This window comes from Typopeltis vanoorti, chromosome 11, assembly GCF_054136105.1.
Source record: "Typopeltis vanoorti isolate ZY-2024b chromosome 11, IOZ_Tvanoo_1.0, whole genome shotgun sequence".
NCBI lineage: Eukaryota > Metazoa > Arthropoda > Arachnida > Uropygi > Thelyphonidae > Typopeltis > Typopeltis vanoorti.
Window position 1 is genome coordinate 16,733,534 of NC_143559.1, and position 15,786 is coordinate 16,749,319.

Consider the following 15,786-nt stretch of genomic DNA (forward strand, 5'->3'; position numbering starts at 1 on the left):
CAACATAAAATTCACTTTAGAACAGGAAGAACATAAAAAACTACCTCTCCTTAATATCCTAATAGAAATCAATGAAAAAGAAAACAGATTGTTTTTCTCCATTTATAGAAAACCCACCAACCGAGAAAGATTTCTTAATATTGCCTCACACCACCACATGCAAAAAAAAATAGGTTTAATAAAAACCTTGAGGGATAGAGCTTACAATATTTCCAGCACAGAAGAAAAACGGAATGAACCAGGTGTCTATAAAATTTATTGTTCCTGTGGCATCTGTCACGTAGGCCAGAGAGGAAGATCAAGGGAAATTCGTGTGAACGAACATCAAAAAGACGTACAAAAAAGGAGAGAACACAAATCAGGCCTGGCATCCCACACAACTTCCACCGGCCATAATGTACTTTGGCATAAAACGAACATAGCTTGGTCACTTGTTTAGTTGTTTGTGATCCATAGGTTAGAATGTTAAAAGGGAGATACTGAGATAGGAGTGATGTTAGCTTGCTCCACCTTTGCAACGAGTTGCACGGTGTTGTACTACCTTACCCCAGTCCTGAAGATACTTTCAGGTGCAAAGTTTGTTTGCTCACACTTCAATAAAGGATTAAACTAAATTTATCATAGGTTAGAATGGGTAACATGATCATATTATGAAGTTTATATATTTGCAATCTTTGCTCCATCGCCCCTGAACTTCAACTTGCTACCTACTAACACTCCAAGATCCCTAGCCTGATCAGTTTCTTCTAGCATAATCCCACCAATATAATATAATATAATACAACACTGAATATCTAATCGCGCCAAAGTGTGACTTTGCACTTACCGACATCCATTTTCCCATGCCCACAATTCCAGCTTGTTCAAATCATTCAGCAAGTGGTACTGCATATCAGCAGCATTCCAAATTACCCTACTTATCTTTGCATCATCAGCAGAGTCTCTTTCTAACTCTTCTTCTCTTTTCCTCTCCAGGTATCCAGTAAGTGGTGAGTTTATCCCCTGTGTCATCTTGTCTTCTCATCAAGTATCCTGCCCATTTCAGGGATTTTACTGTTCTTATGAAGCCACTGACTTTTGTTTTCTGTCTTATTTCTAGTGGCTCATATTTTTTCTATCCTTTTGATGTCTAATATACTTCTTTCCATTGCTCTTTGGCATTTTCCGACTGTTTGTCAAAACACACTGTCACTCTTGGCACTATAACTCGGCTTCTAATGAAACAAATGTCATAAACAGTTGACACAACACTAATGAAGGTCACCGCTTTCGACAACAAAAATATACAACAGGTAACGCCACTAGTTTCTTCTATTTTCGAAGAGTTCGGTTTCTTTTTGTACAGAGGGTGTAGTCTGTCTTTTCATCATTTACCTTTGTATCCCATAATGCAAGGCACACTTCCTTTCCTATTCAAGCTTGGTGTCTTCCTGAGTCTTGCTTTCACTGATGAAACTGGTCTCAATAGTGACCCTTCCCATAATGCATAGCCATATGCATATCTAAAAGATAGTATAAGATACTAAGGCAACAGCTATAAACTGTTTGCTTACACTTGGATAAAGGATTAAACAAAAATAAAGAATATAATTCTGTATAAAGTATATTTACTGTATATAACCAATTTTACCTTGAATACAAGTAGCATTAAAATTAATAGCTTTTTTTTTTTTAAATTCCTAAGATATGTAAAACTGAATTGTTGGGAAAGGAGGCGGGGGGGGGATCCAAGTTTGGATATTAAGAAGTGGCTAATTTAAAATAAACTGAGACTCAATCATAAACTGCACATTTATTTACAAGGAACTTAAAACAAATACATACAATTATATGCATACAAGCGATATTGAACTAAGCATACATACACACACATATGCTAGTTTAGCTGATGTATAAAGCCCATTAATATTTTACAAAGTAATTTACTTCAAATATCTGCATATCATCTACAGGTAAGTTTGTAATCAAGATATTCAATTTCATTAAACAAAGTAAATTGTTTATACTGAGTGATAAAATGATTTATACTTAATGACTGAATGTTATAAAACCAATACCAGCAGCAGCATAAGTACATTAATCTATTTCTCAATAATGTTTTTTCATTCAGAAGTCATCATACATATCATGTTAAAGATGTTTTATTTTTTATATGCACTAAACTATGAGAAATTATCAAGAATTTACTCACTGTATTTCAAATTATATACAAGCATTTATTACATTTTACTTTAGCCTTAATGACTAAGAACTGAATTAAAATTACAGGAAATCACAAATATTTTAGTCAAGTTATTACATAATCTATTTTTGAAGTACTTTCCTCTACCCCTGCCTTTAATTTAGAATGTATAAAATTTGTGAATGAGTTCATTGTTAATATGTTTGCAACCAGACTACCCTTTTGTAATTTTTGACTCTGGTAATTAAAAAAAAGAAAACAACTACTTGCACTTTTTAGTTACTAAAAATATTAGCTGTAGTGTAAGCCTAGCATTGTTTTCGTTTTTATGCATGGGATCAATTTAGTAGATCAGAACTAATGTAGGGGATTTATATATATATATACACACACGCATGAAGTTTTGTCTTTTAACTTCATAGATAATTCTCCCCCCTTTATAATTGCAGTTTTGGTAGTGATAGTCATAATGCAGTAATTAGTAAAGAATTTTTATAATCCAGTTATATAAACTAGGTTTTTACTGTTCACTTATTTGACTAGGAAAATTTGTCATAGATGATTTTTTTAATAAACAAATAAGTAAGGAGACAGTGGAGAGATGATGCCCTGATATCTTGTTTTTTCATTTTCTGTGAAGTCATGTAACTGTTGTTTTTTTTTTTTTTTTCAAATTTCATCAGTGTCAGTTACTCATCAGAGATAATAGCAACAAACTGCTCAGTACCACCATCACTATATTGACAAGAAGTCTTAAGAGATCCAGAGAAATTTGCTTGTCGTAATGTATTTTGAGGTTACATGGAACCATTATATTATCATTGCAACCATGAAAAGAAAAAGAAGATTCTGAACTCCACAGATAGCATTAGTATCCAGTCCAGTTTTAAATGACTGGCTAAATGAATTACACCAGGTACAATGCACAAATAAGCTATAATGTAAGCTTGCTACCCTCTCACACTACATGAGAACTAATAGTATTTGTAGTTGACCTGCCTTTTGTTTGAACAGATTGTTTCTGCTTCCTGCCCTTCATAAAGTTGCTCATGTTGAAGCACTGTTCCCTCAAATTTGTTGCAATTTTATAGTGGTAGTTAATCTGTTTTCATTGATAGAATTAGTGGTTATGCAGTGATAATAAGAGAAATCTATGTATTGAATTGCTGGCCTAACTTATACATTTAGGCAAGGAAAAACCCCAAAGGGATCCAAACATTTAACGATATATTAAGTTATGATGAAGATGTATAGTCAATTTGGTCATCATACAAAGCAACCTCCAATGCAAGGCTTCTTTGGTTAAAAAGAGTTCAAATGTGGTCCAACTCTCATTGTTTAAGAATCCTTGATGAGCCAAAAAGTAACACAAACCTCCTAAAATATAGTGTTTTCATTCAAGATGAACGAGATAGATGGTGTCCAGAGGAACAAAGTTACAGATCTGGCAGTTGGGTTACAAATAATATGGTTGAGCAAAGAAGAGGCTATAGCTCTGAGAGTTCTAGGAAATATTAGGGGAGTGAACAGATGACATCAGTTGAAGAATTATATTAAACATGATGTTAGGAACTGGACATTATTAGCATTTGGAAATATATGAAGAGAGCTATTCTAACGTGTTGTGGTTATTTAATCAGAACGGGAGAGGAAATGTGGGTGAAAAAAAGACCTAACAGGAGACAAAGATCTAGGTAGGTTGTTGCAGTTATATTTGTCTTCTAAGACAGTTGAAATATGCCATAATATTAAGGAAAAATTGTCAGTAGTAAGTTATTAATAATGTCAACTTATGTAGTATACTGTATACTCTTTGAGGGCACATATCAAAAATTGACAACACAGATAGTTAGAACATTAATTCAGTTGTTCCAGAAATCATTCAGACTGCTAACAATACCGAACACTGCTATATTTCGAAATTATAACATAAATCAATGATTGGATTCTATTTGTATTGAGCAGCAGCTTTTAAATCTTTTTTTTTTTAAATAGAATTATGTGATATGTTCTTTAATAAAGAAATACTTGCATATTCATTTGTACATGACCATTCTAGATACTCTCTCCCCTTGAAGGGTACTACTATTATGGATGGTGTTATCTCTCCATTCAAACGTTTCTTAAAATGGAATTTATTATAAAATAATCTAAATAAAATTAATGGTATATAATGTTTTCTGAAAGAAAAAAATATTGGAATCAGATGGATATCACATTGGCATGTGCATGTTTCTTTATAAGATTAACCTATTATATATGATTCACCCAGTGCCAAAAGAGATTGGATATAGGTAAATTACTATACCTGTAAACTTGAACTGTTTTTTATGCTGAATTAGAAAACTTTAATATAATGATGAATAAGTGTGTACAACTAATTACAATGAAAGAACAATGTTTATAAATATTTTATGAACTTAGAATTGTATAGGTCATTATTAAAAGCACTTCTTTTAAGATGCACTATTCACTTACAAAAGAATCCCCATAGCAAATTCCCAAAACTATTTTTAAAATCTTGATACTAAAAATTTCCTGCACTGTAAATGCATTAATTATGGAAAGCTTTATATAAAAGTTTTTACTGAAGCCACAAAAAACTGAGAATAATTATCAAAATTGTCTTGATTTCTTTGATAGAAACTCCACATTTACACATAAGAAACAATGACTAGCCACACTGCACAACTTACTAAGGTTTCTTCTAAAAATGATCTTCTTCTTCAATCATTATCCTTAGTTTGCATATTTTGCAAGCAGTGCTGAACATCTTTTGTACTGCACTTATTTTTTGCATCCATATAAGAACCATCCAGAATCTAATCTGAACACACTGGAAATCGGTATGTCATTGAGCTTCTTTCTAAGCACAAGGGTAGTTCTAATACTTAGTTTATCAATAATCACAACATGGAGAATCACAGAAGTGTCATGTTTCTTGTTTCATTCACACTGATGCATGTAATTAAAGTGATCATTAAGCTTTTTTTACTCCCTCTTCATACTTTACTGTCTATACTGAGTTCACCAACACAAATAGAAATGTCACTGAATGATGGACGATCTTTTGGACTTTTACTCCAGCACTTTTTCAGTAGTTCTGACAAAGTTTCTGGAACATCCTCAAGTAACAACAGTGGTAATTCATGTTTCTTTAGCAATTTTAAAACCTCTTCATCTGTTATATCTGCAAAAGGTAGTTCTGCCTGTTTGAATACTTCCCAAATCAATACAGCATATGACCAGACATCACTTTTTGTGGACCACTCATCTTCAAGAACAGCTTCAGCTGGAGCCCATCGTAAAGGAAGATTTCGGTTTTGATACTGCCTATATTCTGCAGCATAAGTATCACGAGTTAGACCAGGACTGCTGATTTTAATATCCAGGTTAGATGACACTAGACAGTTTCGAGTGGCAAGATCTTTGTGTATAAAACGATGATTAGAGAGATATTCCATGCCTAGTGATACTTGATGGCCAATACCAATTATTTGAGATAGAGTAAGTGGTTCTGGTTTTGGACCTTTTCTTGTTGCATCATTTCTAGTAGCCAAAAGGAACTGCTTCAAGTCTCCCTATGTAAAATATAATTTATTTTAGTAAAATAACAACCAGCAGAATTTGTTTTAATTATTAAAAAAAAAAAATTTTTTTTTTGTTATGTACACATTGTGCTCTGCATATCCCTTAAGGATCCTATTAGCAACTGATGATGATTTTGTTATGCTATAGGATTTTTAAGTGCATAAAATTTGTTTTCCTATTATTCACTCAGTATAATATAATATCAAATAGTAGCAATTGTCTAGAAATTGAATTATTATATAGAATTTTAAAAAATATCCATGTAATAAAGTAGAGTAAGTTGTGTTGGTTCTTCTGCCAGGCTGTTCAAAAATATCTGCAGTTTATAGCAGCAAAGAGCAGACCTACTCCATATTAATGCCTTTTGTGTTTGAGTTTGGATGAGCAGATATCCAGATATTGTTGATCAGACAGCATATTATACTTAAGAAATTACAGCATATTCTTGATTTTATCTTTTTCATCCTAACTAAGCCAAGAAAAGTTTATGCATAAAGGATCTTCATGGCTAGCTTTTTTGTATACTAAGAGCAGCTGACTACCGCAAGCTACCCTTGTTCTTTCATATCAACTCCCCCCCACACACACAGAAGAGGTTGCAGACTACTGTGCTTTGGTAGTCAGAGAAAGAAGGAATAAAGCACAGTAGTCTGATTCAACAAATAGAGCAAAAGTCAGATTCAACAACTAGAAATCAGACTTTGGGAAAACGGAAAGAAAATGCTGTTCCAAAGAACAGGCAGGTGGAATTTTCAACGAATTGAGAAGTTGTAGTTGAACTGCATATAGATAGATATTGGCCAGTAGATGCTTATATTTTTATATACTTAAATGAAAGTGGAGGAGACCAGTCTGTCAGAAACGTACCAATGAAGATACAACCTATACAAGATACAGAAGCAGAATATCTAATAAAAGGATCATCTAATAAGCATTTCTGGAAAGTTTATAATGCACCCATAAATAGTATTTCAAAGCTGGATGAATTTGGGATTTATATGTTAGCAGCTGTATGGGTGAGAAATGGTTAACAACAAGATCGGGGTGTGTGATGTGTTTGTGCCATGAAACCAAAGATGAGAAATAAAAATAAGATATAAGAAAGTATCCTGTAATCTAAAACTACTTTTAAAGTGGAAAAAAAAGTTGTTTGCTGTTGTATGACTCGTGCAATGGGAATGCAGATTCAGAGCACACCCCCAGAAGTTCATTATCCTCTTTTAGAGGAAAGTGAACTTCTGGGGTGTGTACTTTCAATAGATTGGCCTATTCTTGTTACAGATGATCTGATAAGTATAATTACTTGAATGTTCCATTTTATGAGGAATGCCAGCCAAACTGGCATTTCTCACTCAATGTGAACAGAAGTACTGATTTTCATTGACATTTTATTTTAAATTTCCACTTTTAATAATGTACTTATTGAAGTGATCTAGCATGCAGCAGAATATGGATGTTTTTACCTTCACTTCTAGGATGAAAGAGATTTAATAGCCTATTCATATCAGCCCTTTCTATATTTATGTAGCGTGCAGTCTGAGCATGTTTTTATTTGGCATAGATCACTGGACATTGTTCATAGAGAATTGCTTCATGGCCAAGAATGGGTTGTCCTTTACTATAAGTGAAAATTATCTATAATTTCTGAAATCTCAGGCTTTTTAGTTGCATACTGAGGTTATTTCTTTCTTTGGATGTAGCAAATAATAATAATAATGTATCTAGATATTTGATGGGATCATAAAATTTTTCTCTGAAATTCTCCAAGGTGTTTTAAATTAAACAAACAGGTTTTTCTTAACAGCTGAATGTTTTGTTCCTTTGAGAATAGCAAATGATGTGAGCCAAAGATATTAAAAGTATGCAGGATATGCCAGTATGGAATGGATCATATTTTCATGAATGAACTGCATGTTAATAGATTACTACTTATGTACACTGTGATGTTATTGGTATTGTGATTGCCTATGTTTGGAGTCAATAAAATATATACAGAGTGTCCCTGAATTCGTGAGGGAATGGAAGTACACACTGAAACCACCAATATTCGTCATAGAATATATGGTTGCAAACGCAGCCCAGTGCCGGTATGGGGCACAGATGAGGCGGCATGGCTTAAAAGCGCTGGATCGGCCAAACCCCAGCATCAACCGGATGCGAGGTGCAGCAGTTTACAAACGCAGAGAAAGCCGATGTGCACCGCAGCCGAGGGCAATGGTAGAGAGGTGCAAAGACTGTACTGTGAGTGATATCCTATGCACCGTGTGCCTGATCATAAAATGTTTGCACGACTGCACTGTCAGCTGTGTGAGGCAGGCATCTTCCACGTCAGTCAACATGATGCCGGATGAGCATACACGGTCAGAATGCCAGCTATGAGCGGGGACATCTTGTGTATAGTGACAGATAACCCAGGTACAAGCATGCAATCTGCCGCCCGGAGCCTGGGTGTGCATCGAAACAGTATCTGGCAAGTACTGGATGAAGAAGGGCTACACCCCTATCACTTGCAGCAAGTGCAGGCATTGACAGCTGTTGATTATCCCCTGTGCATGGATTTTGCCCAGTAGTTCCTGCAGCAAAGTGTCGCACAGCCCAATTACCCCGCTCATGTGCTCTTTACAGATGATTCAACTTTCTCACATGACAGCGTAGTCGATGTCCATAATGCACATTTGTGGGCAGTCCAGAACCCCCATGGTACAGTCGAACCAGCAATGGTTCGCCATCAATGTCTGGGCAGGGATTGTGCATGACTACTTAATTGGACCCTACCTACTGCCGGACCACTTCAATGGGTGAACGTACCGTATTTTTCTGCAACAGGTTTTGCTGGAATTGCTTCAAGATGTTCAAGTTGCCATCCACTCCCGTATGTGGTTCCAGCACGATGGGGCACCCGCCCATTTCAGCATGGACGTGCATCAGCATCTAAATGTCACATGGGAATCGATGGATTGGGCACGTGTTCCCATCTTTCTTGTCTCGATTTCTTTCTGTGGGGACATTTGAAGAGTGTTGTGTACGAGACGCCTGTGCAGTCCATGGAGAATCTGGTAGCACCGACTGTCTGTCGCAGCCAGTGATGTGCGCAACAAGCCCACCGTTTACGAGCAGGTACACCAATCACTATTCCGCCATTGTGCCACGTGTATCAACATTGGTGGGCGGACGTTTGAGCATTTGTTGTAATGATCTCCAATAAATGTCACTCTGGAAACCTGTGTCTGTCCTTCATTTCCAACTCCTCACTGCATTTGCAGCTGCGTATTCTGTGACGAATATTGGTGGTTTTGGTGTGTACTACCATCCCCTCACGTTTGGGCCATGAATTCAGGGACACCCTGTATATCGAAGTTTTTAGAGTTTGTCGGATTCCATATAGGTATTTCCTACCGCAAGCGAACTGTATTTTTTTCAAGTTTAACAGCAGCTAGTGCAGTGAACAGATGGAAGTTATGAAATAATAAAGTAAGGCAAGGAATCTGCTGGCTTGGATCTGCACACCCATAAAGTTGTGGATGGACTAGTATAACATAAGATTGGGGTTAAGGACTGTCAGAGTAGCTGCTACAGTACCAGTGAACACTGATGTTAGAAATGTGTTCTGGAACAATGTAAAAAAACAGCCTTGGAAATAAGTCATGCTTTTTGATATTAATTCTACATGGCAGAATGTTACCATATTGTGGGGGCAGGTGCTTCAGAAAGGAAGAAGGAACCTGTACCGTACCTGCGGATATATACATAGTGTGTGTCTATCTACCAATAATTGTCTGGACATCCAATACAAATATAATACAAATATTATCTGTACAGTGGTTTTATGTTATTTGAAGTTATGGATCATTCCAGGTTTGTTAATAACATAAAACCACTGTACAGATAATAGGAAGCAGTATTTCATCGTAGTGACAGGAACAGGAGGGTATTAAAATGGGTGGCATGCAAAAACCGGCTGCAATTGGAACAGACCATCCATGATGAGTTGCAGAATGCCAGTAACACATGCTGAGCACTAATACTGTACAAAAAGAACTCCATTTACTGGTTTCCATAGAAGAGCAGTGGCTCATCTGGCCTGGTGCAAAGAACATGTGAACTGGACAACTACCCTGGAGCAATGAATCAAGGTTCACCTGTTTCCAGTCTGATTGCAGGGCGTAGAGGAAGCCTGATGAATGCTTGTTACCACAGTAAAGTTTCGTGTGGGAGGAATAATGGTGTCGGGTGCATTCAGCTGGTTTTTGAGTGGGATCACTGGTCGTTGTCCATGCTTCCATGAAGGCAGCTCAGTACCTTGGTATTCTGGATAATCAGGTTCTGCCTACGCTGTGGAGTTTTTATGGAACAGACCCATGCTACTATCAAGATGACAATGCCCCTTATGTCACAAAACTACAGATGGTATGAAGAGATGAGTGTTAAACAAATGCCCTGGCTTGCACAGAGCCCTTACCTCAACCCATCAAGCACCTGTGGGGCGAATTGGAGCAGTGATTGAGGTCCAGAGCAGCGTGTCCGATTTGTCGCTTCACTGCTGCTTTGATGGAGGAATGGAGACAAATTCTACCTGATGTCTGCTGCAGGAGGTGATCAAAGGCAGACCCAATATTAAGGTTCGCCTGCTGGTATCAATTGTAAATTGCTAAAGTGTCCAGACAATTATTGTTTTTTTTTGTTAGTAGATCGTGTGTGTGTGTGTATATTGACAGCTGAATATCCTTTGGAGAACACTCCATAATGAAGGCTGTTTCAGAGATGGAATGAGAGGAGGGGTTAATTTTGTGGTTCGAAACTGGGGTTATGCCATTCTTATCTTATCCCATTGCATTTGGAGAATTCGATGAACCACAATGGTTGGTCACAGTTTTAGAAATCTGTGGCATCACAGAATCTTTGGACAAAAGACAATATGTTCTGATTTGAACTGGTTTGGTGGTGGGGGAGGTTGCACAATTTTCTTCAAATTAACGTGTTCACCTAAATACTCAGAATGCTTAAGTGAATACATGTATATTTTAGTGGTCTGTGTTTGTTTATAGTAAGGACAGTTATTTTAATCAAAAGGAGTAATTTATTTTGAACTATAAAAAAAAAAACAATTTTTCTAGAAATTGCACTTACCCAGTCACTGTATTCCATGATCATTAGGAGTGGTTCAGAATCACGGCATACACCAAGCAGCTTGGCAATATTATCATGTTTACATTTATGGAACAAGTCCATCTCTCTCTTAAATTCAAAGTGGCAACTTTCTTCTCTTGTTTGAAGAGTTTTCACCATAACAACTGTCTCAGTTTCTCCATCATGTATACCCTTACCTTTAGCAAGGAACACATCACCATATTCACCATGGCCTACATAAGATGAAATAAATTAAATCCAAAGTAAATAACAAGTTTTATGTGTCCTTATTACTATGCCAAAATGATATTAGATTATGGAGCAAGTGATAGCACCATACATTCCTATTGCGTAAGATGTAAAGACATTCATGGAAGTTGTGCTGAGAAGTCACTTTTGGCTTCTTTATTTCATTAGGTAAGAGATAAATAGCACTGCTCTCTCTCTCATGAATCCATGGATGTTATATACACTTATCAACTTAAATCTGTGTATCTTGGCAGGTTAAAAATTCTTATCTTCTACACTTCAGCACAACTTATACAAATATCCTTCCATCCTCTGCTACACTAATTTCTTTAGTACATTACTTCACTTCCCCAATGAATCACACTAGAATACAACTTGACATCTAATGATGACAAAACCTTTTAGTAAATTAGTTCTGTGTGAGCAATAGTTATAGTAAAAATTAGCGAAAATGTTGTTGAAGGGATGATTTCGTTTTTTTTTTTGAGGGGGGGGGACAATTTGTACATAGCAATACTACTACTCCATGAGTATCTTTCTTAATACTCTTAATAACTTTTAGCAAGAAAAGGAAGGGGAGATAGCAACAAGAAAACTTAGAATTTTTCAAAAGCTGGCTTACTTTTTTTATAAATAATAAAATGAGTGGTTTCTTTTTTCCAATCTAACCTTAAGCTGCATAAGCTGAAGTCATTTTCTACTTTTTAACAGATTATGTGATGAAGCCATCTTTGATTGTTGACAATGATAACTTTTATTAACATGTATCCACACCACAATCAAAGTTCTGTTTCTTTTTATATGCTAATTACATAACTGCATGGAAAGCAGCTCAAGCTTTATATTTGGACTTACTGGTTCTTAATAGGTGTTCTCCATCTAGTTTTCTAGGAGAAAAAACTAACTCGTTAGAGAGAAAGAATATGACTGAGTATCGAGGAAAGTATAATAGTCTTTGGCAGATGAATGGAAGAGTGAAAAATAATAAAATTGAAGTAGTGGGGATTCAATTATTAAAGGTGTGAGTGGGAAAGGTGCAGAAGATCTGTTTTTCAGGAGTTTTGGATATGAAATAAGTATGCAAAGAAGTTTTAACTGAGCACAGAGAAAATCAGTGTGGTAAGAAGAATATTTAGTGTGTTGCCCAAGTATAACAATGATGGCAAACAAAAATCATGTGGAGGCAGGATAATGCAGTTTGTTGATATGCAGAATGCATTCAAGGGATTAATGGAATTGTATAAAAGTGATGGATTTCACCTAAATTGATTTGTTAATCAACTGAAAAGTTGTAATAAATGATGTGAGGGGGTTAGAGGATATCTGAAAGAGCACTTTGAGTGATATGCAGTATTGTTGAATTCTGTTGTTGAGTTTATTCCTCCAAACATGGTTGGATGGGAAATAGCAAATGGAAGGACATATTTTTTTCATGAGGATAAGAACAACAAGAAGGAAGGGGGCGGGTGCTCTTGATGATAGTAAAAGAAACAGAGCCAGTTTAGGATGAGATATTTAGTTCTTGCTGTAGACAAATGAAATTGGCTTAGTCAGTAGGAGAAGGGTAATCATTGTGGGCGATTTTAATTATGGTAATACTGACTGGAATGAAGAGTATCTGGGAATAAATGAAACAAATTTCTTTAGGGCCAACTATCTTAGGCAATATGCAATAGAAGCACATAAGGGTTTGAGAGTCTTAGATTTGATCATACTAGAATGATTATGAATAGGGAGTCTAATCTTCTGGTTGTAGCCAGTCATGTGAGAACTTCTGTCTGAAAAAAAATATAACAGAACTCCAAGACACGTGAAAAACATAGGACTCAGATTTAACAGCAGCAATGTCTGAGTATATCTCAAAAAGTAAAGATTAAGTATGCAATTAATTATTACCCTTCCTCTTATGCAAAGGACAAAGAGCAGGTTAGGAAGATGACTCAGTAAGAACAACAGAAGTGCAGCATAAGTAGAAATTAGCTAATTTCTGCTCTGCAGTAAAAACATAAAGGGATATAAAAATGTAAAAACATAAAGGAATTTACCATCCCCCTTTCTATGAAGACCAAGTCAGTTCCATCAGCAGGAAAGATCATGGCATCGGTGTTTTGGGATGCTAAAGGCATTTCGTTTACTAAAAGGGTAAAGGGTAAAAGATCAGAATAATATGCCCCCATTATTGTTTAATAACGGGGGCATATTATTCTGATCTTTTAACCAGACTGGATGAAAAAATACATGAGAAAAGACCTGGTTTGCAGAAGAAAAAAAAAAAATCATCTTTCAGAAGGACAATGCACCTTCCCACAAAGGTGTTCGGCAATGGGAAAATTAAGGGATCCACCCTATTCCCCAGATTTGGCTTCCTCTGACTTCTATCTCTTCCCCGCTGGTCAGCGTTTTTCTTCAAATCAAGAGGTGATTGCAGCTCTTACTGAGAACCATTACAGGGATGGGATAATGGCGCTGGAGCATCGCTGGAATAAATGTATTAGTCTTAAGGGAGATTATGTTGAAAAATAATTTTAAATTATAAATTTGTTTTTTCATTGTTAGGCCAAGAACTTTGCAGACCACCCTCAAATACCTCCTACTCTCTCACACAATGTGGCATTCATGATGGTAAAATACCCTGACAAATTGCTCATTGAATACCTCAACTATATCCTCTGCAGCAGTTACCAACTTACCATTTTCTGAAAGAACTCTCTGTAGGGTTCTTTCAGAAAATGTGTGGATCCCTTAATTTTCCCATTGCCAAACACCTTTGTGGGAAGGTGCATTGTCCTTCTGAAAGATGATTTTTTTTTCTTCTGTAAATCAGGTCTTTTCTCACGTATTTTTTCATCCAGTCTGGTTAAAAGATCAGAATAATATGCCCCCATTATTGTTTTACTCGTTTAGTAAACGAAATGCCTTTAGCATCCCAAAACACCGATGCCATGATCTTTCCTGCTGATGGAACTGACTTTGTCTTCATAGAAAGGGGGATGGTAAATTCCTTTATGTTTTTACTTTTAAAAACATAAAGGGATTTACCATTCCCCTTTCTATTAACATATTTGCCGATAAAATAGCCTTTCGGCTTATTAAATTAGTGACTTTGTCTTCTTTGGCGTTGAACAACCAGCTTCTGTCCACTGTTTGGATTCTGGTGTGTAATGGTGAATCACAAGTCTCATCCATAGTAATAAATCGACACACAAAATCAGCTTGCGCAAAGCTTTTTCATTTGCAATTCTTCATGCAAAATATATCCTACACATTCTTTGAAATGCCTATTGTCTCAGCAATTTCATGCACTTCGGCTCGCCGGTCATCCAATACCATATCATGCACTTGATCAATGATTTCTGGTGTTGTTACACTTTTTGGACATCCTTCATGTGGATCATCTTCAAGGCTGGTACAGCCATGTTTAAACTCGGCAGCCCACTTCTTAATTGTCAAAAACGAAGGAGAAGATTGCCTATATATTTTTATGAACTTCGCATGAATTTCTTTTGGCATTAAACCTTCTTTTACAAAGAATTTTATAACCACACAATACTCAATTTTATCCATTTCAAGGGATACAGCTGTATAAAACTAGCTATTTGCTAGAATGACTTGATTTGACAGATGTACGATCTTAGGGAAAAATCTCTTGCTGATAGTGTTGCCATCTATGGTCGAGAACTTTTCAGACCACTCTCATATATGAAGAATTAAGCACACGTAATGTTTAATAAGGCACAAGACTTCACCATGTGTCTCAGATAGGTTAGTTAATCTATCTGCATAATTTGAATACATGGAATTGACAGATATCAGCTGGATTTAACCCTAGGCCTTTTCAACCTCACGTTATTATCAACTGATGCTCTCTCTCTCTCTATATATATATATATTTTTTTTTTTTAATTCAGATTTAAGAATCATTATTTAAGGATGTTTGTTAGTTGATTTTGAATTGTTTATGCATCTAAATCAGAAACAAAATAAGGGATAAGAGGGATAATACCAAATTGTTAGCAACACAATGAGTAGGCTGACAATTGTGGAAAATAATAATTAGACAAAGTGTAAAGTCCCAGTCAGGTCTCAGCATTTCTTATATGTGGTAGTCTCCTAGTTATCTGTCTTCAACTTTTTGCAAATCAAGTATTGAATTTGATATAAATATAGCAATTGATTTTCGTTGTCCAGTGTGACACTATCACTCTGGTTATTTGAAGCCAAAAACATGATATTTGGTTTCCTGTTTTATCTAATCCAGCCTATCCCTCTTTATTAAAGTGCTGTTAATTATAATAATAAAGCTCAGGAAAACTGTAGTATTGGTTTCAGTTGTGTTTTATTTTAGTGGTAATCCCATTTACCAAAGGCTGTTAGCATTAGCACCATAAGTGGGGCTAAGGGTTCAGTAATCTGGAACTTTGTGTTTGTCCCAGAGATCAAACTCATGGAACATTCAAGCTGCCTAAAAGCTGGGTGCAAGTCTCACACTGGCCAATGAAATTTATCTGTTGTATGACGATAATATAGTAGAAGACTAATTTGTCTTCCACTCTATTATTACTACTCACTACATAAATGCTGAGCATGTTAAGCAACCATTCATTTGAAAGAAAAAAAAAAACCTTTTCATTTTTAAT

The 15,786-nt window shown here is 35.9% G+C and overlaps 1 protein-coding gene across 2 annotated transcripts in view; it reads right to left on the reverse strand.

Annotated features, from left to right (window-relative positions):
- Positions 1 to 4,575: 4,575 nt before the first annotated feature.
- LOC150101332 (inactive tyrosine-protein kinase 7-like) overlaps positions 4,576 to 15,786 on the reverse strand; it is a 340,607-nt gene continuing 329,396 nt past the window's right edge. For both annotated transcript variants that reach the window (XM_090400047.1, XM_090400046.1), the window contains exons 12-13: positions 10,901 to 11,133; positions 4,576 to 5,763 (exon numbers count right to left, since the gene is read on the reverse strand). In XM_090400047.1, the coding sequence (XP_090256173.1) occupies positions 5,185 to 5,763; positions 10,901 to 11,133 (812 nt within the window). In that variant the 3' untranslated portion in view covers positions 4,576 to 5,184. The remainder of the gene's footprint in view (positions 5,764 to 10,900; positions 11,134 to 15,786) is intronic.